Source organism: Oreochromis niloticus, linkage group LG17 (assembly GCF_001858045.2).
Source record: "Oreochromis niloticus isolate F11D_XX linkage group LG17, O_niloticus_UMD_NMBU, whole genome shotgun sequence".
In the NCBI taxonomy this organism is placed as follows: Eukaryota; Metazoa; Chordata; class Actinopteri; order Cichliformes; family Cichlidae; genus Oreochromis; species Oreochromis niloticus.
The window spans coordinates 28,015,798-28,041,879 of NC_031981.2; the positions used below are offsets into that span (position 1 = coordinate 28,015,798).

At 40.9% G+C, this 26,082-nt stretch overlaps 2 protein-coding genes across 2 annotated transcripts; both read right to left on the reverse strand.

Moving 5' to 3' along the window:
* Nucleotides 1-1,178: 1,178 nt before the first annotated feature.
* LOC100712306 (fetuin-B) lies at nt 1,179-5,628 on the reverse strand. Its single transcript, XM_019346982.2, has 7 exons — nt 5,354-5,628; nt 4,703-4,816; nt 4,421-4,508; nt 3,872-4,032; nt 3,438-3,551; nt 2,394-2,480; nt 1,179-1,702 (listed from the first exon to the last, which is right to left on the reverse strand). Exons 1-7 carry the CDS (start codon nt 5,567-5,569, stop codon nt 1,307-1,309), a joined length of 1,176 nt encoding a protein of 391 aa, XP_019202527.1. The 5' UTR covers nt 5,570-5,628; the 3' UTR covers nt 1,179-1,306.
* Nucleotides 5,629-6,746: 1,118 nt separating this feature from the next.
* On the reverse strand, nt 6,747-10,308 carry LOC106097094 (uncharacterized). The gene is made up of 2 exons (XM_019346984.2): nt 7,145-10,308; nt 6,747-7,044 (listed from the first exon to the last, which is right to left on the reverse strand). Exon 1 carries the CDS (start codon nt 10,304-10,306, stop codon nt 7,598-7,600), a length of 2,709 nt encoding a protein of 902 aa, XP_019202529.1. The 5' UTR covers nt 10,307-10,308; the 3' UTR covers nt 6,747-7,044; nt 7,145-7,597.
* Between the last annotated feature and the right edge of the window lie 15,774 nt (nt 10,309-26,082).

The window sequence follows — 26,082 nt, forward strand, 5'->3', positions numbered from 1 at the left end:
CTGAAAATATTGCAGTTGGATTTTTAGCCTGCTAGTATGTTTGAAATCCCCTCCCACTTATAAAATTTTAATCCCTTTATGCTCACACCTCTTCAGTAGCTAGCTACTGTGCCGACCACAACTTATGGATACCCCACTTTAACCCTGAGGATAAATGCTATAAATGATAGGAGCCTGTTTTCAAAATGTCGAATGTAGATATTTGTGTTAAAATGTAGGGAGTTAAAGTAAAAAGTTGTCAGAAAAACAAGTACTCAAGTAAAGTCAAGTTACCTGAAAATTCTATTTAAGTACCTCAAACAAGTATTTTTACTTCATTACTTCCCACATCTGAACATTGTATATCATTAACTATACTGTTCTCCATTCTTCACTTTCTTTTTGTGCTGTATAGATATTAAGCCCAGAGTATAATGACCAATAGCATTTAGAATAGAATTTAAAAGATAAATATGGTAGAAATATTGACTGCAAGAATATTTGGCACTCTTAGCTGATGAATTCAATACAGCAATTTTGCCATAGATCCTTGTATAAATGTTTAGACCATTCCTCAATCAATTTTCTTCTGCTTCTCAGGAACACCTCACCCAGGCGGTATTCTTGTCATTTTCCCGATCAGAAACATTATCCATTTACTACACTGTCTAATTATAAAATATAACTATCAACATATAGATGCCAAGTTATCAAAAATCAAACTTGTGGTATTATATACCTCTTTATGTACTGACAAATCTTGCAAATAGATTTGACTCATTTCCTTAATGGCATTAGAAGGTGTAAATGAACTCATTCTGGTTTCAGTAAATTCAGTTTTGTTATATATAAATTAATATAAACAGTTATGGCAATATCATCCTCTTGCTTTTGTTCATGATTTTGGACAATCTGTAAGCATGCTTTCAGTGGTCCGTTGTAGTTTCTGACTTTTGTTTGTTTTCTTATGACTAACTTTACCGATGGAGATGGTTTAACTGCCATTGTATTCCCAGCAAACATGGCTCTTCTGACCCATGTAGGGCCCATTCTGGACAAACCCCAAAAAGTGTACGGAAGTACAGCACATTTGACCCCCATAATTACAATGAATGACTGTACTTGAACACACACACACACACACACACACACACACACACACACACACACACTACATATTGGAGAGTTCAATAATTCAATATGTTTTGCACAATGTCTTTATTACAGTGACAGAAAAAGTTAGCAATCACTGACAATCACTGTGCAATATAACTTCATCACACTTGAGCCTTTGTGTGTATTTCTGAGATCAGTTTCATGCACCACACTATGCAGCTGGCTGGAATATGGGGTCATTGGCGAAGAGATTCACCACACCTTGATCCCCTCCCACTTTGGTGGGGCACTGGGCTGAGACTGAGGTTGGGAAGGGCTCGATGATGGGTTCCATTTCTCCGGGAATCTGAGGGTCGGGCTTAAGTGGGAGAGTGACTGCAACTCCAGGCCCACCGGCAGGGACATCAGGGAAGGAAGGCAGGGTCACAGGCTGGCCCAGGGCAGGCAAGACTGTTACTATTCCCTCTGGATCCTTGTGGGGTGTGGCCCCAAGTCTGTGCCCATGGCTGTGCTCGTGTTCATGCAGGTGACTGTGTGAGTGTGCGTCATCATGGGTATGTTCAGTCCCTACACCCAGCAGGTGGAGCTGCTTCTCCCTCTCAGATGCCTGAAGGAGAGATAGAGATAGCAGTATATTAAGGCATGTGCAGAATACTGTAGTTAAGCAACCTTGAGTAGAGATGTGAGTATGTGCTTAAAGAATGTGCTTTGGTGCAGCCATCTTTGTAATGAAAACAACAAAGAACAGCTTTGGGGTCCCTAGCTATGTCCCCCCTTCTTAAGGGGTATGAAATTTTATCTTTCAGTTCATCCATTTGGATACTGTTACAGCTTAAGGATGTGTTAACTGTGACAGACCATTTTGACAACATAGGCTTGTGTTGCAGATCACTGCCTGCTCAACTCTACTTCAGCCTGTCAGCTAGATGGTGCAATTTTCAATGTAAATTTAAAATTTTAAGCTGTGTTGCTGATTAAGCCTTTCATTGCGAGAAAAAATCCAAATGACCACTGGCGTAGTTTTTCCTCATTAGAGGTGTAGTGCATAACCACCTCCCATTTATCCAGGCTTGGAACTGGCACAAGGAGCATGCTCACTGTGACCTCCTGAGATTGGGAGTTGGGATCTTCTTCTGATCTTGAATTCGGAGACTTTCACATGTGAGATGAATGCGTTAACTACTGCAGCATCGAGCTGATGGATGAAGTCCAATTCAAATCACAGTATTCATCACATATGCTTTATGTGACTGAAAGGTATCTGAACAAGACAGACATGACATGTTAGTGAGTCTTACCTCAGGCTCATAGATCTCACAGTCGACATTAATTCGCCCCTCATCAAAAAGAGGCTTGAAGAGGGATGCCTTACAGAAGCCCTTGTGCTGAGAACAGAAAAAAATATATAAAAAACTTAAGAGAGCAGAGGATTAAGGATGCGTGTGGTTTATTACGGCTGAACAATTTACACATACTGAATGAAAAAGTAATCCTCTGCTGTCACAAACTAGTCAGTGACACAAACCTAGAACACACTGGGTGTCCTGGCTATCCTGCGTCTCTGACCCATCGTTTTCTGTTTACCTTTTGAGTTTTTAAGTTATCCTTTTAATTATGTTGAGTAATCGGATTATCTTTTCGTTGCCTTTAGTTTAGTATTAGTTATGTTTCACTTACGTCTTCTGTGTTAGTCTGTCATGTTTCTTGTCTTCTTGTCCATGTTGTGAAGTTTTATTGTCATGTCTGCGTCTCATGTTTCCTGTTTTATTTTGAAGGTCTGTGTCCTATGTCAGTGTAGTCGGCTTTGCTTCCTTCATCTCGTCATGTCCGATTAGCTGCTGTTTCCCGTTGTGTTTCCACTTCCCCTAATCACCCTTCTGTGTATTTAGTCTTTGTGTTTCTGTTTATTCATTGTCAGGCTGTCTGTTGTCCTTTGTGCAATGTTTCTATGTTCCATGTGCTAGGTATCTTTGTATCCACGTCCGGTTTCATGTTTTGGGTTTCTTATTTTTGTCTTTAGCTTCTCCAGTTTATGTTATTGTTTAGCTTCATCTCTGCCATTTGTTTTGTAAAGATTTTTCCAACCTTAATAAACGGCTGGCTTCCTGTTTACATTCAAGTTTTGTTCTACGTGTCTACGTACATTTTGGGTCCATTCCTCAAATTCATACAGTGTGCTGCTGCAGACTGTGACACTGGCTCGGAGTTTTGAGCAGAAAGCAGAGGTCTTTAATTGCAGCATTACTGAAATGACCCCCTTATCAGAGAAGCCCTCAGTGATCTCATCAACCCACGTGTTTACAACTTGACATGAGTAAGATTACTTCTTTCTCCTGACTCACAGCAAACTCGCAGTCCATAGGGGGGCAGTTCTCAGCTGTCACTGCTTCTGTGGTGTGGGGGCAGGTGGTCTCCTGGATTGTGTATTCCACACGGTAAACTGAACCTGCTACAACCTGGACACACAAACACAAAAAGCATAATAACATGTCAATCTAAATTAGACTCCATGATGAATAAAGAATCTTTCTTATCCCTGTTAATATTCACACTGTTGTATTTCAGATTGATTGAGAGCTTTGTAGTTTTGACAATAATGATTTACAATAGTTTAGCCCAGAACTATGACTATGTGCACTAGTTTTTCAGTGTTACTCAGAGACAGGATGTTTTTAATTTTAAATTTTAGCAATCATCCACAGTAAGTGTTTGGTTAGACAGCATGTTTGTATGTCACATATCTTGATGTTTCTTTTCGGATATGTGGTAATCTTACTTGTGCAGTAGCACGGGAGATTTTAAGCAGAGTGAAACGATTGGCCGGCCTGTTCTGGTTGTGGAACTTCTCGAGAGAGTGGGTCACAGTCTTCTGAATTTCAGCTTCTTCATCACTACGAGGTAAAAATGAACAGCCATGACAGCCCTCACGGGACCTACCTGCAGGAATTGAGCAGAACAAAAAAGTGGTTTTAAATGTTGGTGTTGCACAAAACCTGTAATTTTAACAAATCGTCTGTTTTTATTTTTCCTCTAAAGTATGTGGCTGTATATTTAGAACCATATGTCATGTATACTTTATTGATCCCCATGGGGAAATTAGTCTCTGCTTTAACCCATTCACTTAGTGAAGCAGTGGGCAGCCATCTGCCAGCGCCCGGGGAGCAGTGTGTAGGGACGGTTCCTCAGAGTAGCCGTTCAGTGGATTCGAACCCCCAACCTTCCGGTCATGGGGTGACCACACTACTTACTGAGCTCTCCCGGCCACTTGAATGTCATTGTAGATATGATGGTTAAATTTTAATGGTTAAATTAATATTTTTCATGCCTGGTCTGATAACACAGCTGTATTTGTAGAGGCGCTCCACTCTATGCACCTTATTGATGAAGATAGCAGCTTTGCATTGTCCATATACCTGCAAACACAAATACAATATATCAATACACCAAATGACTTTATTCCCCTTCCAACTTCTGAAGTAATGCTTACGGAACAAAAACCTAAGATGCTCACTATGCTGAAATAGGATTTCAGATAGGATTTTAAGAAAGCCTCGACCCCGTGTTCTCTGTGTGTGCGCACGTGTGTGTGTGGTGTGTGGGCTCTTACTTTGATGTTTTCCCTTGGACGAATGTCACAGCTCTTCCAGTCCCTCTTGCTGAGAACGCTGCAGTTGGTCTCCACAACATCCAGAGTCAGGTAGAAGACCTCACCATTCTCACCCTGTAACACACACACACACACACACACACACACACACACACACACACACACACACACACACACACAGACTTTATCAAACAATATTTACAGTCAATGAAACTCTTATGGAATTTATCATGAGTGGTTACTGGTTTGAGTTTGAGTAATCCGTGATATTTCACGGTGTAGTGATAATTTGTTTTCCGCCCGATTCTTCTGATTTTCAATCTTGACCCTTTTCAACCAGGTAGTGTTAGCAAAATACAAACACTATTTTTGAGGCTAGTCAATCATATCATTTTCAATAAACAGGCTGACTCAGTCCACCTTCATAAAAGTGGATGTGGTTCATTTCTGTTTCACCAGATTTAATAGAATTCCAGGGAACACGTTATGCAAACTGTTTTCTATAATCTTCTATAATCCTTTCTTTTCTACAATCAAACAGAACAACAATGCACTGAACTGGTCTGGCACTTTGTTAGAAAGTAATTCCACCCTAAACAGCACTGGTCTTTCATACAGTTATAATACTGCAAGCTCAGCAGCATGGCTTACATGTCTGTTTATGTGGGCGTTGGATAGGTGGTGCAGGCTGAAGATGTAGCCCTCCTTCCTGTCCTGGTTGATTTTGGTAAGAGCCAGTTCAGCAGCTGCTTTTGTTGATGCGTCTTCACATGAAGCTGGCTCCATGCCACCATGCTCCACTGGTGCACCATTGATGGTCACACAACCCAACGCCAGCAGCAGTGATAACAGCACGCAGGTCTTCATGGTAAAGGCCTGGGACGACTCTCTTACACACTGTCACACTTGAACTTCTAGAAGAGCTGTGCAAAGATGGAGAGGTCACATTTTATATCCTGCTACCTACACGTGCACACACAAACTCACACACACACACACACACACACACACACACACACACACACACACACACACTTGCATAATAAAGCTATCAGTTGTTAAACAAACAGGCTGTACACTCTCTCTTCTTTTGGATCAATAGGCGCAACCAGTGAATTGGAAGTCACATGATTGTATTTTTGTATTATACCTTCATGAAGCTGTTTTTCTTGGATTTAAATGGTACATATTAGTTATTAATGCATTTTGCACTTTTGTCTTACATAATGTCTGTCTTAGTATTGCTATTTTGTAACTTTTACACTTCTATAACGCTTACATAGCAGTTTTTTTTTTTCTCTAACTGAACATTCAAAGGGCTTCTTACTACAAGCCTCACTCACCCAATTGAACACACATTCATAGGGCACTATTATTTAAGCACTGTGTCTAATATTCATGAACAGACCCACAATCCAATGTGCATCTGGAGCAACTCAAGATTCGATGTCTGGTTCACACATACGTCATCAGGCAGCTTGGAGGCACCAAGGATATAACCAGCAACTTTTTGCACAACCTGCTCTATATCCTGAGCCACAGCCAATCTCTCTGAAGAAGACTGCCTAAAGAAGAGCCGAGACTGGATTTACCACTTGGGAGTGGAAGCTGCTTGTGGCCAGAAAACACTGGATGCATTACACGCATAGCACACAAAATGTAAGACCACACACGTGATAATAAGTTTTCTTACGCACATTTTCTTTTGTGTACAAGTTTACATATGTAAATAAAGTCTTGACATGCATGACATAAACACAGTGATTCAGTTATGATGGTTTTAAATTAAAGTTTATTATGTTTTTTTTACTGCAACTTTTTTCAAGCTGCTTTCAACACTGCTGTACAACCTGCTTCTTTGCCCAGCTTAAATGACACAGAACCTGAGTTATCTCCATTAGCTTAAAGCTGAATAACCCATGGTTATAATGCTGAAAGTTGGTTTCACGCAGCACATTAGTTTGACTGCTAATAAGTAATTGATTTGACATGGTTCAGTTGTATTTTATGTACAGTATATACCCACATAGAAGACAGGACAGGCCGGATCTGATATCAAGCCAGCACTGCTGGCTGACTTCTGGCATGGTAAGTGGTATGTCATCCAGATATGGGCCAGGCCTGGCGTAGATGAGAGCAGGTTACCTACTGATCGGAAGGTCAGTGGTTCGATCCTGGCTCCTTCAGTCTGCATGTCAAGAGTGTGAATGTGTATTAATGCAGTTAGGTATTGTAACTGCTCCTGAAGGTTCTTCATGTTCGAAGTAGAATAAAGGGCCATGCTCCAACTGATGTTTAGCCAGTATTTTAATCCTCTTTTCACCAGCAAACACCGTGAAAAACTATGGTGAAATGATCAATGAAAAACACGGATATTACATCAGCAGAACAAAAATTACAATTCAAATAAAACATACACACAAAGTAAATGCACCAACATACCGTGTGCGCCTTTCTACTGAACATTCAATGAGCAATTGTAGTCCATATCTTCTATATTTCCACCTTTACACAAGCCAGCGTTCTCTTTCTGGCTCGAGCCTTCAGTCTCTGGTGACGTGTGCGCTTAATTGAGCATCACCCCAAAGCATGCGCACCACAAAGCGCCACACTCAGGTCCACCAGTAGGTGGCGACAACACAACACAAATACAGATTAAACACCCAACTTTTGAACATTGCAATCACATAATAATTACATTTCAATGCGACAGCTACACTGCCACCAAAATTACAAAGGATTTCTATTTACATGAGTTAAACAAAATTAAATCCTGTAATTTTTAATAAATTGACAATCAAACATCAACTTATGTTACAAAAAATCACTTCTTAAATAAACTTATATTATACATATTATACATATTGTGCTTGTGTTCTTAACCCTTGTACTACTTCACTGTAGTTTAGACCCTTTAACTAGTACCACTAGTTTCTGAACTGGTCTCTCAAGAAAAGAGACTTGTTTCAAACGTTCACCTTTCTTCCCCAGCTCCTTTTGCCCTATTTGGATCTTAACTTTCCGCACTAAACCATCATCATCTTCATTGGCTTCAACCACCCTTGCCAATTTCCACTCATTTCTTGGAATATTGTCCTCCTTTAAAATCACTACATCTCCAACCTGTACATTTTGTTTAGGAGAATGCCATCGTTGTCTTAAACTAATGCTGTTTAGGTATTCCTTGCGCCACCTGCTCCAGAACAACTCTGTTAAATATTGCACCCTCCGCCACCTCTTCCTGGCATACAAATCTTCTCTTACAAATCTACCAGGAGGCGGAAGTGGCACAGACTCTTTCATTGTGAGCAAATGATTAGGCGTCAAAGGCTCAGCACTGTTGGGGTCGTTGATCGTATCAGTAGTGAGTGGACGATGGTTCAAAATTGACATGGCCTCGTAGAAGAAAGTTCTCAATGAGGTGTCATCTAACCTTCCTGTAGCTTGGGCTAGGACAGAACTCATGACATTCCTAACAGTGCGAATCTGTCGTTCCCAAACGCCTCCTCTGTGACTAGCTTCAGGAACATTCATTTGAAAGTCACACTGGTTTTTAGCTAGATAAGTAGAAATCATCTCCTTGTCTAATTCCAATAGACCCTTCTTGAACTCGTTCTTAGCTCCGACAAAATTTGTGCCTTGGTCAGAACGAATCTGTCTGACTGTGCCTCTGATTGCTATGAAGCATCTTAAAGCGTTTATAAATGCGTCAGTGGAGAGATCTTCCAACATCTCAATGTGTGCGGCTCTCGAGCTTAAACACGTAAACAACAGGCCATACCTCTTCCATTCCCTTCGACATTGTTTCGTATAGAAGGGGCCGAAAACATCAACTCCAGTGTAGGTGAATGGGGGCGAAGGATCCACTCTGTCAAATGGCAAGTCAGCCATGCGTTGTTCTTCAGCTGGCCCACGCACTTGTCTACAATTGACACACCCTTTAATGTATTTGGCCACTACCTTACTGCCACCTATGATCCAATAGCCACTTTCCCTGAGTTTGTTCAGAGTTTGGCCTCGGCCTTGGTGTTGCGTTTTCTTGTGACAGTGGTCAAGAACGAGTTGTGTGACAATGCCTTCCTTTGGAAGGATTACTGGATGATTCAATGCAATTGATGCTGAGGACTTTCTCAACCTTCCTCCAACCCTAAGCAAGTTGTCTACCAAAATAGGATCGAGTTGATACATTTTATGAGTTTTTGGCAGTCCAGCTGAGTTTTGACTGAACCATTTGAGCTCTTCTTTAAAGGCTTCCCTCTGTGCTGCCTGGAAGAGTACAAAAGCAGCCATTTGTCTTTCTTCTACACTAATGGGTCCTGACTTATCTCTCCTTGCAAGTCTTTTAATTCTCGCCACAACGTTAAGAGCTGTATCCCAATTGGAAAATCTTGAGAACCTCTCAAGAAAGCTGTTTTCTTCAAGGGCATTTGTCTTCAGGACCTTTACTTCTGGGTCCCCAACAAGAAGATCAGGGGAATGTTGGTTTGTGACAATTTCCCTTTCCCATAGGAATTTAGGTCCAGTGAGCCAATTCGAGCTTAGGAGATCTGCCACCTTGAGGCCCCTAGATGCGTGATCAGCTGGATTTTGATCAGATTCAATGTAAAACCATTGCTTTGGATCAGTAGAGTCTCTTATTTTCTGAACTCGATTTGCCACAAAGACATGAAAGCGACGAGCATCATTTTTTATGTATCCAAGCGTCACTTTAGAATCTGTCCAGAAAAACTCCTCGTCAATTTTCCGCTCGAGCTCTGACCTGAGGAAGTTACTTACAGCTGCAGAAACTGCAGCTGCAGTGAGCTCAAGGCGTGGGATAGTGATTATTCTTGTGGGTGCCACTCTGGCTTTACCCATGACCAGTGCACAATGCACGTTCTTATCAGCAACAATCCTGATGTATGAACATTGTCCATAGCCACAGCTGCTGGCATCCGAAAAATGATGCAGCTCAATTTTTTTGACCTTGCCGAAGTTCTCAGGAACAAGGCATCTTGGTATTTCAATCCTTTTCAGATTCTCCAAGTCACCGAGCCATGCTTTCCATTTGGTCTCTAGTGCCGGGGGAATAGGTTCATCCCATCCCACTCCGCGTTTGCACATTTCCTGGAGTACTTGTTTCCCTGTCAAAATGTAGGGTGAGAGAAATCCTAACGGGTCATACACACTAGCAACTGTTGCTAGAATTCCTCGGCGTGTGGCTGGCCTTTCTTTGAGGGCTACACTGAATGAGAACACGTCAGCCTCTATGTTCCACTTTACTCCCAGCACACTTTGCATTTGAATTACAGAATAGTTCAGGTTTACATCTTTGGTATTGCTGGCTCTTTCTGTTTCTGGGATAATGCTCATGACCTCCTTATTATTGCATGCAAATTTGTGCAAGCGCAGTTTCGCTTTTGCACAGACCTCTTGTGCTTCACAGACCAGCTGCTTGGCTTCCCTGACTGAATCAATGCTGATTAGCCCGTCATCCACATAAAAGTTTTTGTGAATGAATCTGGCTGCTAGTGGGTAGTCCTTCTCTTGTTCCCTGGCGAGATACTTCATGCCATAGTTAGCACATCCTGGTGATGATGCCGCTCCGAAAATGTGTACTCGCATGCGATACTCCTTAGGCTTAGTATCTGTATTCCCGTCCTTCCACCACAGAAACCTTAAGAAGTCTCGATCCTCTGGGTTGACATGGAAGCGATGAAACATTTTTTCCACATCGCACATAATTGCTATTTGATGCTCTCGAAATCTGCACAAAACCCCTGCCAGAGCATTAATCAAGTCTGGGCCTGTGAGTAGGTGGTCATTTAAAGAGATGCCTTCGTGTTTAGCAGAGCAGTCGAAAACAACTCGAATTTTCTCCGGCTTCCTGGGATGATACACGCCATGGTGCGGAATGTACCATGTGTTATTACCTGTTGATGTGCCATCTGCTTCCTCTGCATCACCATCTTTAAAGACACTATTCATGAACTTTATGTAGTCTTCCTTGTACTTTGGGTTCTTATCCATTTTTCCTTTTAAACGTTTCAAGCGAAACATTGCAAGCTGTTTGTTATTTGGAAGCTCTGGGTGTTCTCTAAAAGGCAGAGGCATTTCTAAATGGCCTTCCTCATTGTAGTGAATGTTCTCATTCAGCATCTCTAGAAACTGAATGTCCTCTTGAGATACACTCTCTTCTTTATGGTTTGTGTCCAGAAAGTCATTTTCAAGTGCTTTAATCACAGAAGCAGGTGTGACTGATGGCAGCTCCTTTACTGTGACACGATGACAGATCCCTGCTGCTTCCATCGAACTTTTCCATGGCTTAATGGCTCCCACGATACTCCACCCTAAGTCTGTTTTTATTGCATAGGGATCATAATCATTTCCTGGTATGACTTCCCTTGGTTTTAGAGCTCTTGCACAGTCGTAACCAATGAGAAGAGCTATAGGACAGTCCAAGAGATCTGGCATTTCATTTGCAATGCTGAGTAGATGGGGCCACTTTTTTGCTGTCTCTCGAGTTGGAATACTGTGTTTCTCCAATGGAATGTACTCTTGAGTGTAAGTTGGTGGCAAGTCAATGTACTTTTCTGAGTTGTACCCTCTTACCCTCAGTCCATCTACTCTTTGACTAGGTACAATCGAACACCTGTCAGTCATTGTTGTCAGCTTTAGCTTCACTGGTTCCCTGCTTGCCTGTATCTTTTCACAAATATCTTGGTCAATAAATGTGTTGCTGCTTTGGGTGTCTAGCAGAGCATAAACCAATGTCTCTTGATTCTTCGCTGATGAAGAAAGCCACACTGGAACGATCATTGAAGTGCAATCATTGTTGCCCACTCTCACACTGCACGATACGGTGGCTGCATTCTCTTCTTCTGATGGTGTTTCAGGTTCGTCTCCCAGTGGAGGATCTTCATGGAGAGGAGAAGGGTGGCTTCGTCTGCAGACATTACATGTTGCTCTCTGTCGACAGTTTTTGGAAATGTGACCGACTCGCAGACAAGCAAAGCACATATTGTTGTCCCTAATGAACTGTTTCTTTTCTTCAAGCGGCATTGCTGTAAACTTTGCACATTTATAGATAAAATGATTTTGCTTGCAGCAGATACACTCAAGTTGCCTTTTGTTCTGAGTTGAGGGAAGGTTGGGCTTTGATTTTCTGTTGCTCTGAACTGTAGTAGTGTTTTTCACATCCTTGACATTTGCTGATGTCACCAGGACACTGGCCTTCAGACGTTTTTGTTCTTTCTCAGGTTTTTCAAATGTGTTTTTTAAGGCAAACAGAGAAGAAACTGGATTACATGCTATACGCGCCTCTTCAGCCACAAAGTCTGCAAATTCTGCAAACCCTGGATATGCCTTTTCTTCATCCAGTAATTTTGTGACATAACGATTCCAGCGGGTTGTGGCCCAATCAGGAAGTTTCAGCAATATTTTTTGATTTTCTTCACAGTCATCTAAAACCTTGAGGCCTTGGACGTGGGGCATAGCATTCTTGCAAGAAATGAGGAAATCACTAAACTCTCTTAATTTAAGTGACTCCTTTGGTCCAATCTTTGGCCAACTGCTTAGTTTTCCCCTAAAGGCTCTTTGAACTACAAATGGGTGTCCATAGCGTTTTTTCAGAGCATCCCAAGCTTGTTTGTAAGCTTCCTCGTCACTTCGATAAAATGTCCCTTCTAAAACACAGAGAGCTTCTCCACCAATGTACTTCTTCAAGTAGAACAGCTTATGGGCTGAATCTGTGCAGCTTGTCTCGACAAGCGCCTTAAAGCAAGTGCTCCACTCAACAAATTTCAGTGGGTCTCCTGTAAATGTAAAAGGCTCTGGTACTGGAAGTCTAGACATTGCTAAGGACTCTTTTAATGCCTGCACCAGAGAGAGCTCACTTTCTTTTGGACCCACTTGAGTATCACAGTGAGGGGCGTGAACACTTTGTGAGGTCTGAATGAATTTACCTTCAGAGTGAGGAGGTGCAGTGCTCTGAGGAACTTGGGTGCATGGAGGACTGCTAAGTGGTTTAGGAAGCTGACTGAAAGACAAAGTACTCCTTACTTCACAATTTCTTATTTCAGCATTCATTTTTGATTCCTCTTCAGCATATACATTGTATTCTGCCTGAATGACCTCAAGATCTCTTTGATTTTCCAACATTTTCAGTTGCTCTTGTTGAGCTAATATCTCCTTTCTCCGGGCAGATATCTCCATTTCTCTGTTTATTTCAGCTTGCTTTGATGCCAGTCGTGCTGCTGCTTCTGCTTTCCTTGCAGATACATGACTTCCTTGCTGACTATGGCTGTGCTGGCTATTTATTCCAGCTCTAGACACAGTTGAGCCATAAATTGATTCTGCACCTTCTCTTTGGAGTAATTGAAGGAGTGATTCTTTTACAGCTAATGCATCAAACTCTTTGTCAACATCTGCATAACGCCTTTTCAGAAGTATCATCATCTCAGCAGAAACTGAAGTACAGCTATCCATCTTTCTTCTCATATCTTGAGATGGTGTAGTCAGTGCACGTAAAGCCACATAATCTTGCTGTAGGTCCAACTCACATTTTTCTACTGACTTGATCATTTCAGCTAATTCTGCTTTAGAACATTCTTCTTTAAGTTTGGACCTAGTGAGCTGAATTTCTGCCTTAAAGTTTAAATATGTTGACATAAACTTTCTTTCTTTGCTTGTTATCTCTGTCTGTTTAAACTCACGCATTTTTTCTGTTAGTTGCCTTTGACGGTCTGTTCGTCTCACCTCTGCGTCAGGTTGAGATGATGGCTGAGGCAGCCCTATTTTGTGTATTTCAAGGTCTCCATGAATTTCTCCTATGCGTGCTTCAATTTCTTCTCTTTCTGCATCTTCAAGTTCAGTTTCTAATTTCTTTTCTAACTGTGCCTTTTCTTCTTCTAAGGCTATAAGTATTTGCTCAAGGCTATAAGTTTCTTGTGTACTCTGCTCCATTACAATGTTTTGAACCAACAACTTAGAACAATAAAAGGAAACTTAACTAGAGTACACTACCTTAAATATTAAACATTAGCACAGTAATACACTTTCAATAAATGAACAAATGTACAATATCTACACCATACAATTTTCTTTTTGGCTTTTTCTTAGATCTCTTTATGCAGTTCAAACGTTTCTCTGATGTAAGAACTCACAGTCTACTCTTCCACGTGGGCTGTCTTCTTGGAAGCATGGCGTGCAGGGCTCTGGCTGCTCACTCCATAACAGGCCACGTTTTTCACTGTAACTGCTCCTGAAGGTTCTTCATGTTCGAAGTAGAATAAAGGGCCATGCTCCAACTGATGTTTAGCCAGTATTTTAATCCTCTTTTCACCAGCAAACACCGTGAAAAACTATGGTGAAATGATCAATGAAAAACACGGATATTACATCAGCAGAACAAAAATTACAATTCAAATAAAACATACACACAAAGTAAATGCACCAACATACCGTGTGCGCCTTTCTACTGAACATTCAATGAGCAATTGTAGTCCATATCTTCTATATTTCCACCTTTACACAAGCCAGCGTTCTCTTTCTGGCTCGAGCCTTCAGTCTCTGGTGACGTGTGCGCTTAATTGAGCATCACCCCAAAGCATGCGCACCACAAAGCGCCACACTCAGGTCCACCAGTAGGTGGCGACAACACAACACAAATACAGATTAAACACCCAACTTTTGAACATTGCAATCACATAATAATTACATTTCAATGCGACAGCTACAGGTATGATTAGGTGACTGTGGCATGTTGTATAGAGTGCTTTAAGTAATCCGCTAGAGTAGAAAAGCACTATTTAAGATTCACTGTTTGAACAGAGTTTCGTCATGTTACCTTTGCACTACTATGTTCTGACACATGTTGTTATTACATGGCTTGATTAAGGTACACATTAGGCTGAGCTGAGCTGAGGGCCAGAGCTGAAGCTGTTCTGGGCCAGCACAGGGCCACCAGTGTGTCTGCAGCCTGCCTTGTGCTGGCCCATGTGTGGGACACCAAAGGGCCGTCATTCTTTCAGTATGTGGGCCACGTGTAAGCACATTGTGTGGGCCAGATCCCGGCCATACCAATTTTGCTATGTGGGTAGTGTACCCATAAATCATCTACAAGCACTTTGTTATTTCTTAATTTAATGTTGCTAAGTATCTTTTTCCAGATGCTAAACTTGGTTTAGCCTGGTTCTGCCAGAGGTTTCTTCCTGTTAAAAAGGAGTTTTGCCTTTCCACTGTTTCCAAGTACATTCTTGATTGTTGGCAATTACTCTGTATTATTGTCTTTACCTTACAATATAAAGTGCTTTGAGGTGACCATACTGTAGTTGTGATTCTGCACTATACAGTATGAAATCACCTGATGCTAGCGAGGTAGTTAGAGTCTTTCTCCTCGTCCAACAGTGGAAGTTCCAAGTTGGTTAACTTGTCTCCTTTAGTGTTTGTAAAGAGATCCACCTTTCTCCTGGACACATCTGGACATTTAAAAAAACAATTCTTTCTGTATTTGCTTTCTTTTTCCTCTTATATTTCAAAGCTCTAAAAACAAGGCTCTTGGTCAATCTGCCATGGACCCATCTGTCTTTTGGTGTACAGGAATATTTTTTGGAGTGACACAAACACCTGATTGTACTGTAAAGAGTTTTAAATGTACAAAAAATGCCGGAGGCACTACCTGACTTTTCATGTAAATAGTTGTATAAACCTTTGTTGTTTGCTAAATTTGTACACAGGTTTTTGAAATTTACACATTGAGACAATGATTTGTTAAACATTTTAAATAAAATATAAAGGAAAAATCAAGAGTAGCTAAAAACAGATAATTATCCCCTTGTACCTACAGGGTTAATATTAACACATATGCGAGTCTGAAAATGTTCTTTGTGGGGCCTTTTGGCAAACTGATGCTGGACTTCCAGTAAGGATGATCAAACAGCTGGTATCTGCTGCTCTGCAGGCCAAAGGCTGGTTCAGACAAACTGAGAGGTCATAGTGCATTGGGAAACAGGGTATGTTTATTTTTTAATACCTAAATAGTGAGAAATCCTCATAGTTAGTGTCACTGACAAATTCAGTTGACAAAATCCAGCACTGAATACTCAAAGGAAATAGGTTGCACACACATAAAACTTTGATAGCTGACAACTCTCAAATACACCTATTTATTTGGCCAAGCCAACAAAGATGCGAATGTTTCATTCTTTTAGCCTTTATTAGACCATGAAACAAATTGGAGGTCATATATATTTCTATACATCAATCTGTCAGATGACTGGTTTGAAAGAATCAAAAGGTAATCATTTTTCCTAATCTCGTAATAACAACAGCTTATATTAACAGTCTTTAAAAGCTTATATTCGTCGAACAAAGACAGCACTCAACATATTTCAAAACATGAAAACAGTTATTCGGAGAATATTATGAAGGTAAACATGGTTCTCCTGCCACTCTGCATTTCTTTGATTTTGAACATGTAACTTTTCCAGCCAGAGAAAGTAATCTATATAAGCACTTTCTCAGAGAGAGAGAGAGGGGGAGTGATGTATTGGAGCTCAATGTTCAACACAGTTACACCTACAGTACTGGTCTACTCTTCTTGAGATCTCTAGATCTCTTTTTGATCTGTTCATTTCTTACCATTTTCTTCTGATTATGTTGTGCATGACATCACTACTATTACCCGTTCTTGATTGTAAAGGTCAGTACGCATTTTTCCTATCCTGGTTGATGCACTCCAGACCTCTTCTGTACTATTACTGTATCAGGGCTCTTGCAGCCTGGTGGCTCTGATGGAGCTCTGCTCCCTGCTGCAGCAAAGCCAGACACAGCGCAGGTACACATGCTTTCTCTCTCTCTCTACACACACACACACACACACACAAGCCTATGCTGGTAGATAAATTAATATTAACACGTGGTAGTCTGATAATTTTCCTTTGCAGGGCCTGTTGGCACTGTGATGCTAGACTTCCCATAAGGATGATCAAACAAACGGCTGTCTGGCCAGATTTTTCTACTTCAGACAAACTAAGGGGTCATAGTATACTGGGGAACAGGGAAAATGGACTAAAAAAATACAGTTGTTTATTTTTAATACATAAATACTCATATTTAGGGTCTACCATACCCCATGATAGGCTTCAGCCCACTTGCACTAAGGATAAGCAGAAGAGAATGGATGGATGGATAGTTTAACTGAGAAATTCAGCTAATGAGACTAACAACAGTGGAGCCAAACTATTCTATTCTCCAACACTGAATGCTCAGGTTGCAGACCCACAATCCAATGTGCATAGGTTGATAGGTTGCACATACACAAAACTCAAATACAGCACTTTAATTGGGATGGTTGTAGCTCAAGAGGTAGAGCAGGTCACCTACTAATCGGAAGGTTGCTGGGTTTGATTCCCCCCTCTGTTCTAATCTGCATGGCAAATATCTTTGCGCAAGATACTAACCTCAAGTTGCTCTCCGATGGTAATGTTTTGTGGCCTTGTGGCCTTTAACAGACCATGAAACAAAATAAAGTTCATATCCATTATATACATCAGTCTGTCAGATGACTGGTTTAAAAGAATCACATATTATTCCCTTTTACTAATCTCTTAACAGCATTGTGATATTTAGAGATTGTTGCCCTTTCAATGTAGTACATTAAAGAGTGTACAGTATATTTAAGGCAGTGTTGGGGAGCAGTGGCGGTCCTAGCCTGTTTGGCACCCCGGGCGAACACTCCCTCTGGCGCCTATTTTTTCTAAACTGAGCACCTGATGGCTTTGAACTTTTCTTGTCCATCTTCCTGGTTTTAATTTTGCACTCCAGTATGAACACAAATCCCCCAACTCGAGGATCGCCACAACATAACCTAATAGACCTACACCTTAGTTCACAGATTCACTTTGTCTAAGATGTATTTCTAGGATTTCACACAACCCAGGATTCAAATCATGAATAGATAAAAAAAAAAATCCAACAGCAAAGTTTTTAAAAACACAAGAAAAAAAGGAAAGGGATACATTTAGAAACTGAGACTCAACATTAATAATGGGCTTGGATTTACAACATTATGAATGAAATGTGCTCTATTTGGAAGCAGCAGGCCCCCCTCCCCTTTCGACAGGCTGTGTGTGAGACTTTAAATCAGCAAACTGTAAATTATAAAATTTAAATTGTTATAGATCCCTTTACGCCTATTCCTAAAGTGTATTTTTATTTTCTTACTCTTCTTATATTTATTGTTTGTTTACTTGCACTGCTGTAACTGGAGCCTCGTCGTCTCGTCTCTCTATATACTGGACTGTATGTAGCGGAGATGACAATAAAGTTTACTTTGACTTCAGCAGCGAGCAGGCGCACCGAGGGCTCTCGCGCTCACTTTTCGCGTATAGAATTTCGAAAAAACATCGGTGCAAATTATAAGTCTGTATCATAATGTCTGGTGTTTTCGTGTTTGTTAGTTTGTTTTTATTTTGCTTTATTTTGCGGGTTGGTTATTAGATGCTGCTCCAGCCAGCCACATGATCCCCCGCCGCCCCGCCCTCTCCTCCCAGTGCCGCAAGCAGCAGGCGCACCTCGCAAGTGGAGGGCGCCTTTACACCCAGCAAATGGGCGATAGAAAACCGATAGGTGCCTATGCCATTCCCAATATGCGCTGGCTGATGTCGGAGCAGCATGAGTATGAGCAATTTTTTTTTTTTTTTTGCCGATGCCCGTGATGCCGCCCCCCACCACGATGCAGCCCCGGGGAACCGCCCGTGTCGCCCGTATCAAAAACCGCTACTGTTGGGGAGTAACGGAACTGTATTCTGTTACAGTTACCGCTTAAATAGGTGAGAATTAGAATCCATTTCCCCTCTCTAATGTAAGCGTCCTGTTAATGTTGGTGGCGTCAGTTACACAATGGGCCCGGAGCCAGCACAACAGAGCCAGCAGTGCACGGGCAGGAATGCATTTCTTACTTGGAAATTCTGACACCACTTCACATTTAAAGAAGGGATGGGTGAAATCTGAAACATCTGGAAGTAGGTTCTTTCTTAAAAACTAACGTTAGCCTACTGCAAGTACCTCGTTTTAGTTGTGGTAGCTACCTGGGTTATGTGCCACTTCAGTATCTTTGATTTACTATTGCTGTGTGATTTATTACTATTACTGAAGGCTGCATTACAACCCGCTAACAATCACATGCACTTCTGAAAGCAGAAGTGAAAGAAAGAAAGAAAACATGCTACTGATACAGAAATAGTTTTCTATACGAGATGACTGCAAAAAGTGCAGTCTTACCTAATGTCCACCCTACTAGTTGGTATTGCTTTCAGGACTGCACATGATTATTCGCAGATAGCAGGTTGTTAATGCTATCCATCAACTCTAACAGTCTGCGGTTGATGAACTAACCTGAGCTAACACCAGTTAACAATGTTAGCTTGGTGGCGAGTAGCCTTCAGTAATAGTAATAAATCACACAGCAATAGTACATTCATGTAGTTGTAAAAAGCATGACAATATATCAAGTAATCCAAAGTATTCAGAATACATTACTCACATTGAGTAACTTAAAGGAATACATTACAAACTACATTTTAGGGATTGTATTCTGTAATCTGTAGTGGAATACATTTTAAAAGTAACCTTCCCAACACTGATCATAGGTGAGCAATGTCTCGATTCTTTTTTGATGTGCTGAGAATAAATAACCAATACTCAGAGCAGGTCCAGTCAACAACAATTATTTGTTAAACACATATGTGGTAGATCCACCCAACATCACCCAAAGTGCAGTCCGGTAGATCTCAAAGAGGAAATACACAGGCTTCACTATTTAAAGGGCTGTACACGCCGTATGCTTGCACGCATGTGACAATAAAAACTAAGAATGTAGCAAGAGAAACCATACTAGACAAAATAAAACCTTTCCATTGCCCCAACATAGATATCATGCACGCCTTCTGGGGCTCTGATTACAGACTTGTCTGGAGCAGTATTCTTGGAATGGAAATGCAACAAATATCTCTAAATATTGCACACACACACCCCTAGGACCTCAGGAGATGGTAATGTACATAATTAATGCGATCTATGTGATTAATGCGACTCCCCTAGGGACCCCTATGGCGTCCATATATGTTAAAAACCCCACAAATAAGTCAAACAAGTAAGTGGACCTTTAAAACAGCACCTTGCGTGTACACCAGGCTGTGAACTGTCCTGCCTTATTTCCTTAGACCCCCTTTTCACCCAGCATGATAGTACAAACCCGCTTCTGACTTCCCTCGCTGCTCACTGTAAAATCAAAACAGATATAGTTAGCTTTTCTTCGGGTAAAAGGTCCTTGTTGAGTCTGTGCTTCCGCAGGCTCCGCTAGTTCAGAGACTTATTCCTCATGAAGAACGAAAACAAGACAGAACATCTTCAACCGGTCTTTTACGCGCTAACGAGGGAGAGCTTGGTCAGAACCAGGCAGTGGAGCAACACTCCTCACCTGTCTTCAAACCAAGTCCTTCAAAGAGCAGCCCTCCTCGTAGCTTTTATTGACAAACTGTTACAATACACAACACAACACAAGCACCTCCCACCGTAAAACCCCCCAATGGTTACAAAAGACAAGGCACTATGTGTATGTGTGTGCACGTGTATGCATGCTCACCGAAAAGGATCATAAAAGCAAGAAGCTTACAACACAAGAAACAGATCTTTCAGATAGGATGTATCTACAATAAAACCTCCCCCAGCACCAGAGTGGCTGGAGAGGTGGTCAGAGACAAAGGAATGTCTTTGATCACACAGTTTGAAACAATGTAGAGATGGTAAGCATAAAAATGACAACATTTAACAATTCACTTTAACAGTCCTGGATTAGTTTTATTGTCAATTTGTGGAAACAGTCTAGACAGAGTTAAGCAGTTTCCTATTTAAACAGCGCTTCTGGTTATTTTAAGCACACAACCAAATCCCCAAGTGTCATTTGAATAGACAGGGCCAGGTTCGGTTAACACGTCGCGGCGGCAGCTACGCACGCCACATAGTCTGACACCTTTAGTTTCTTTATTTTTTAATTAATCAATCTAACCGCAGGTTGCTATTTCTATACCCAGTACCTGTCATTTGTCTTTGTTGTCGTGCTTTTTCCCTCTCTTGACAGTCTGTCCCCCTTTAACGTCTGGACCAGATGTGCAATGACCACTGTGTTCGGGCAATTGACATAACATAAAAATCCCACTGGTTATTACTAAAGCTAATCCTCCCATTACTTTTCATTACTTTTGTGCTTACACTAGAACCTCTGTCTAAGGAGCTTTTGACCTTCTTTACAGTTAACAACTAATCTTCCGGGACGGGCGATTCTCTGCGCTTTTCCAATTCCTTCTTCGGCCTTCTGGGTGGACTACCAGTCGGCCCGTTGCTTAGATCAGGGGATTTATTTTGTCCCTTGGCTGGGATCTATGTTCCTTTTGGGGTCACAGCCGTGTCCCCCTTTCTTGGCCAGAGGCATTCGGCCTGGTGCTTCCTGGATTTTCGCCAACCCCTTTGTGGTTATTGCTGTGGTTCTGGAATCCTCTCAAGGTGACCAGCAGGAGCCCAAACTGCATGACCCTTCACCTAAATCACTGGCTGGGCCGTCTGCTATGCCTGGAATGATTTGTGCTTCTCGCTGGTTCTCTAGGAAAAAATCTGGAGATCTGGGAACTTATGGTTCATTATAATCTTAAGTTTTACCTGTACCTGAATTGTTAATCACACCCATCACCATAAAGTCATAGAAAAATGATCATAGAAACCATTGTTCCATGTTAAACCTGAAATTCCCTCCCTTTTTGACACACTTCCATGTGTCAATTCACCTCATTTCTCAGAAAACATCAGCAATTCTCCTCTCGAGTAACTTTGGTCCAGCTCTGCCATCCTGTGTTAGGGAATGAAATCAATTTAATTATCATGTTAAATCTTTTGAACTCTGGCTCCGCCCAGAGCCTGCATCCGCACAACTGCCTAGAAACAAAACCTGTGTTAACATGAACTTCACATTTTCAACTCAGTTTTTCCCCACTGTCCTTCCCTCACTGACCACAGCAGGGGAATTTATGTCTTGATTCAGCAATGAATCCAGCTCACCTGATTCATCACTGAGCCCAACCGTAACTGGCATCTGATAGTGTGGCACTGCATATTCTTCCCTTAGTCACTGTTTTTCAATCTGTCAATTAGAGTCCTTAAACATGAAATAGACCGCGTCCACAAGTCAATACAGCTGTGAATGTGGCCACTTATCAGTCAGTTACCAATCAATAATAAAATAATAGCTTTTATTTTCTGCATGTTTCAGTCAACCACTCACCCAGAGGATCTTCAATCCCAGAAAATTCCTTCTCCTCATTTAATAAAGTCTGTCATCCTTCCATGCCCTGGTAACTGGCCCATCCAGAGCTGTATCATTTTGAAATGTACATAAACAGGCCAAACCACACCTTGGTCACACCAACCCTTTTTCCACCCTGAGGATGTCCAACGCCATCTTAGTCTGGACTGTCAAAGGTGACTTTAACGCTGTCTGTTCTGACAGTCCTGTTTATTGCATTCCCTGGTCAGATTAGCCAATGTCTGCACACTAGTATAAACATAATCAACATGGTCAACATTTTATTGGGTGTTTTCTCAAAACATTATAAATTCCAAACCTCCATCCCTCTAGGGTTTGCTAAATTATGTTTATCCAGAACTCCTCTCTGTCTCTAAATTTTTTGAGAATTTATTCAAGTGTCAAACTTCAAGAATTTGACCATAAATTAAATTTATTGTGTTATCACCCCCATCGGGGCTTACCTTATCCAATTTTGGTGATATTCTTCCCTCTAACATTTGCAATTACCCTCCTTTGGCGTGAAAACTGGTGGAATGGTCAAGTGGGTGCTATAAGAGACAAAAGCTCAGGACAGAACAGTTATCAGTCACGTGCTTCATACAAAATCTGCATATGTTTTGATTTCATGTTGATCCTCTGAGTGTAGTGGTACATTTTAATTTGAATTTATCAAAGCTAAACAAAATAGGTTTTCTTTACTTTGCTCTTTTTTTTCCTGCAGTACCACGTCCTATCACATGCCCCTATTGGTTGTGCTCTATTTTTAATAATTTACTATTTTAACGGGCAAAAACCTCGGTCACGTGGACCAGCGTTTGTTATTATAATAACTGTATTTTGAATGTGACAAATCTACCATTCCCCTATGTAATTCATAAATATTGTTTTGGTTTTGGTTATTTTCCTCTATAAAATTTAATTGACTTCTACAGTGGCCTGCTATGGTTAATAGTAACATATTCCAGTCATGAGTGATATAAAAAGTTTTCTTTACTGTAGCATTTGGCATTTTCCCAACAATATAATGTGACACCTTAATCAAAACACAGCCAATAAGACAGAATTTTCTTAATGCAAACATCAGTAACTCAAATTAGCAGCCAAAGGGTTAAGTCTGCAGTTCCACTCTCTCATGTGAAACAGTCTCCCCCTCTGGTCTCTCTTGTTGTCCTGCTCCTGCAAAAAACAAAACAAAGCAAAGCACCCACCCTTTTCTTACCAGCGTGGTGAATTGTTTCTCAACATTTACTAATCCTAAAGTTGGTTCAGTCTTTGTCTCAGTATCAAGTCAGTCAGAACTTTAGTCCACATTGTCAGTCCATCACAGTCACACACATTCCTTCACACTCATTCATACCAGTTACTGCTGATAGTGGAGTCTCACGCGCAAATGATCAGATTCTCTACTGGCAGCAATATGAGCTCATTCATTTGTTTCTTTTTTTTTTTAAAAAGAAAAAGAGTTCCTTATGATTTTGGACTGGATTGACTCGCTGCAATCCTTTTAGACAGGGACTTACAAATCTGATCGGGTCCCCCATAGGTAACCTTCTCCGAAGCCCATTGTAATCTGGAAAAGCTCACCTTATATTTTCTCTCACGAAATGTTTTACAGCGCTGTTAATTCCAACCTTACAGGCCTGCTTAGAAAAAAAATGAGAGAGAGAGAGAGAACGATAGCTGATTATTAAATCATCAAAACACAAAACATCACCATTCAAGGGATGATTCCTGACAGGTTCTTCTAAGTGCACTGTTATATATAAGATATTAGGCCGATTTCACAACACGTCCAAATTTCAACTGTTTTCTCTTAAAAATGGAAAACAAACCAGAAAAGCTTTTGCTCCCAATAAAACAATATGATGTAGGCATTAGAACTTCCGGTACCATGAGATTCAGTGCTGTGGTCACTGCTTCTAGCTTTAATTAATTGCTTATGCTTATCTGGTCTGAACTCAGACTTAAGTGTCATTAAATCTGTTCATTTTCCCCACATCATATTTACCGGTTGCCCACAAGTGCTCCAGAATCCTGGAGAGTCTGGGGTCTACTGTCATAGTTCCACCTGCTAAATACACAGAGAATTTTGTTAGCAGCTACGCAATTCACACAACACTAATGTTCACCATTAACCACTTCCTCTACACTACCTGACCAGGTTTCATCACTAGATTATAAATTTCTTCTCCAGGTCTGCACGGATGCACCCATTTTAGTCACAGACCCAAACACTTTATTTAATTATCCTGTACCATGCTGTCATGTATTTTACCAAACAATTCTTCTCACATGGTCAGAGATATGTTTCTCTCAATGCAAGCTTCACTCATACATCCAAAACAGGAAACTCTTTTTTTTTTTTTGTTTCCACTCATTGAGCCCTCTGTTTTAATCTATTCACTTGTGAAATCAAATCATCTTTCCCTAATCTAAGAACACTCAACTAATTTGCATATCGACCACCAAGTTGGCATGACTACACAAGTGCATATTCAAAATATTACCACAAAATAGAATTTTCTTCATACAGTAATCACTTATGTTTCTCAATCGGCAGAAAACATCTCACAATTTACTTTTTTTTTTTAAGACTACATTTATTATCTGATCACTGGTTGGTTATACCAGTCTCCTTTTCCTTTTTCACAAAAGTCACCCTGTTGTAGCAAGTGTCTGTTAACTCTACACTATTTTAGCACTGATGTGAGATAGGGGCATGTTCGTGGGTGTAAGCTGATCTTCATTGCATGTGTGGGTTTTGTTACGGGTCCGAAATTGAGGATGAGAGTAAAACAATGATGGTCCAGAAGAGGTCAATCAAACAATTGATTTTAATGAATGCACGCAGCGTGGAGAGGTGTAAACTGCCAAACAGTTGTACATCTCTACCCAAAATACACTCTAGATTGCTTTTATAACATCAGGGTATTGTAACGCCCCTTCTTGCGTTTACAAACACATAATTTGCATGTACAGAACATTCATGTATTTTAAGAATTAAATGCAACATAGAGGTTCCTCCTTGTGGCATACTCTTCCGAATATGGTGATGACCTAAGGCCTTTGAGGTCACCATGGACTGGACATCCTTCCGTCACCTGTAACTAAGCAAACTCAAATACCACAAGAAGCTGAATACATTCAGGCCTTTGCTCAGCTACTATTTTACTATACCAATATACTCAGCATATGAGTTATGATACATATATATTTAACTCAATCATTTTAAAGTAGTTATAACTGCACCTGTAATAAACATGTTAATATTTGATTATGATAACCCCTATAATATAAATTATAACATAATGCCAGCAGCTTCAATAAACACTTTGATGAAATGATAATTAATACAATGTTAAGGATGGTGGTTATATACAGTTCAGCAGTGACCTAATTTCTTTAAATATTACAATCCCCTCTCTTGACCTCTTGCCCACAAGAGGTCACTATACTGTGTCTTGTGTCACCGCTCGACCCACTCTGTCACCTCTACATCCATTAATGGCACCATGGGCGCCGAAACCACCATTCCCAAGTCCACTATGTCGCTCTTACCCTCTCTAGTGGAAATCTTCTCCTGTAAGGGATAACAACAAACAGCCTCTCTCTGCTACACCTTACTAACCTACTGTGTTCATCTAAGGTTCCTGTCATTATTCAAAGTTGGTTCACAATATCATATCAGGCCAAATGATAAACCCTACTGCCACGTCTGCTTTGTTAAGCTCTTCAGTTAGACTCTGTACCGGTTTGCCAATCTGTGTGTACATGCCTCTACACTTTTAATGTCTAAATGCACATCTGGATGTATGTGCACTTGTGTGTCTATCTGCATCTATGAGTCAGTGGTTTTTCACAAAAAAGGCGTTAAAGTGAAAAATGTTTCCTGTCTATAAACTCCTGATACTGGAGGGACTTTCCTGTTTGCCCAACCTCTTAGGTTTGGCCTTTTACACTTTTACTAAAGAAATTTTAACAGAGCCCAAAGAGATTTTTATTTTGCTCCTGTGCTTGACAGGATAAGGGAAGTTGTTTTTTG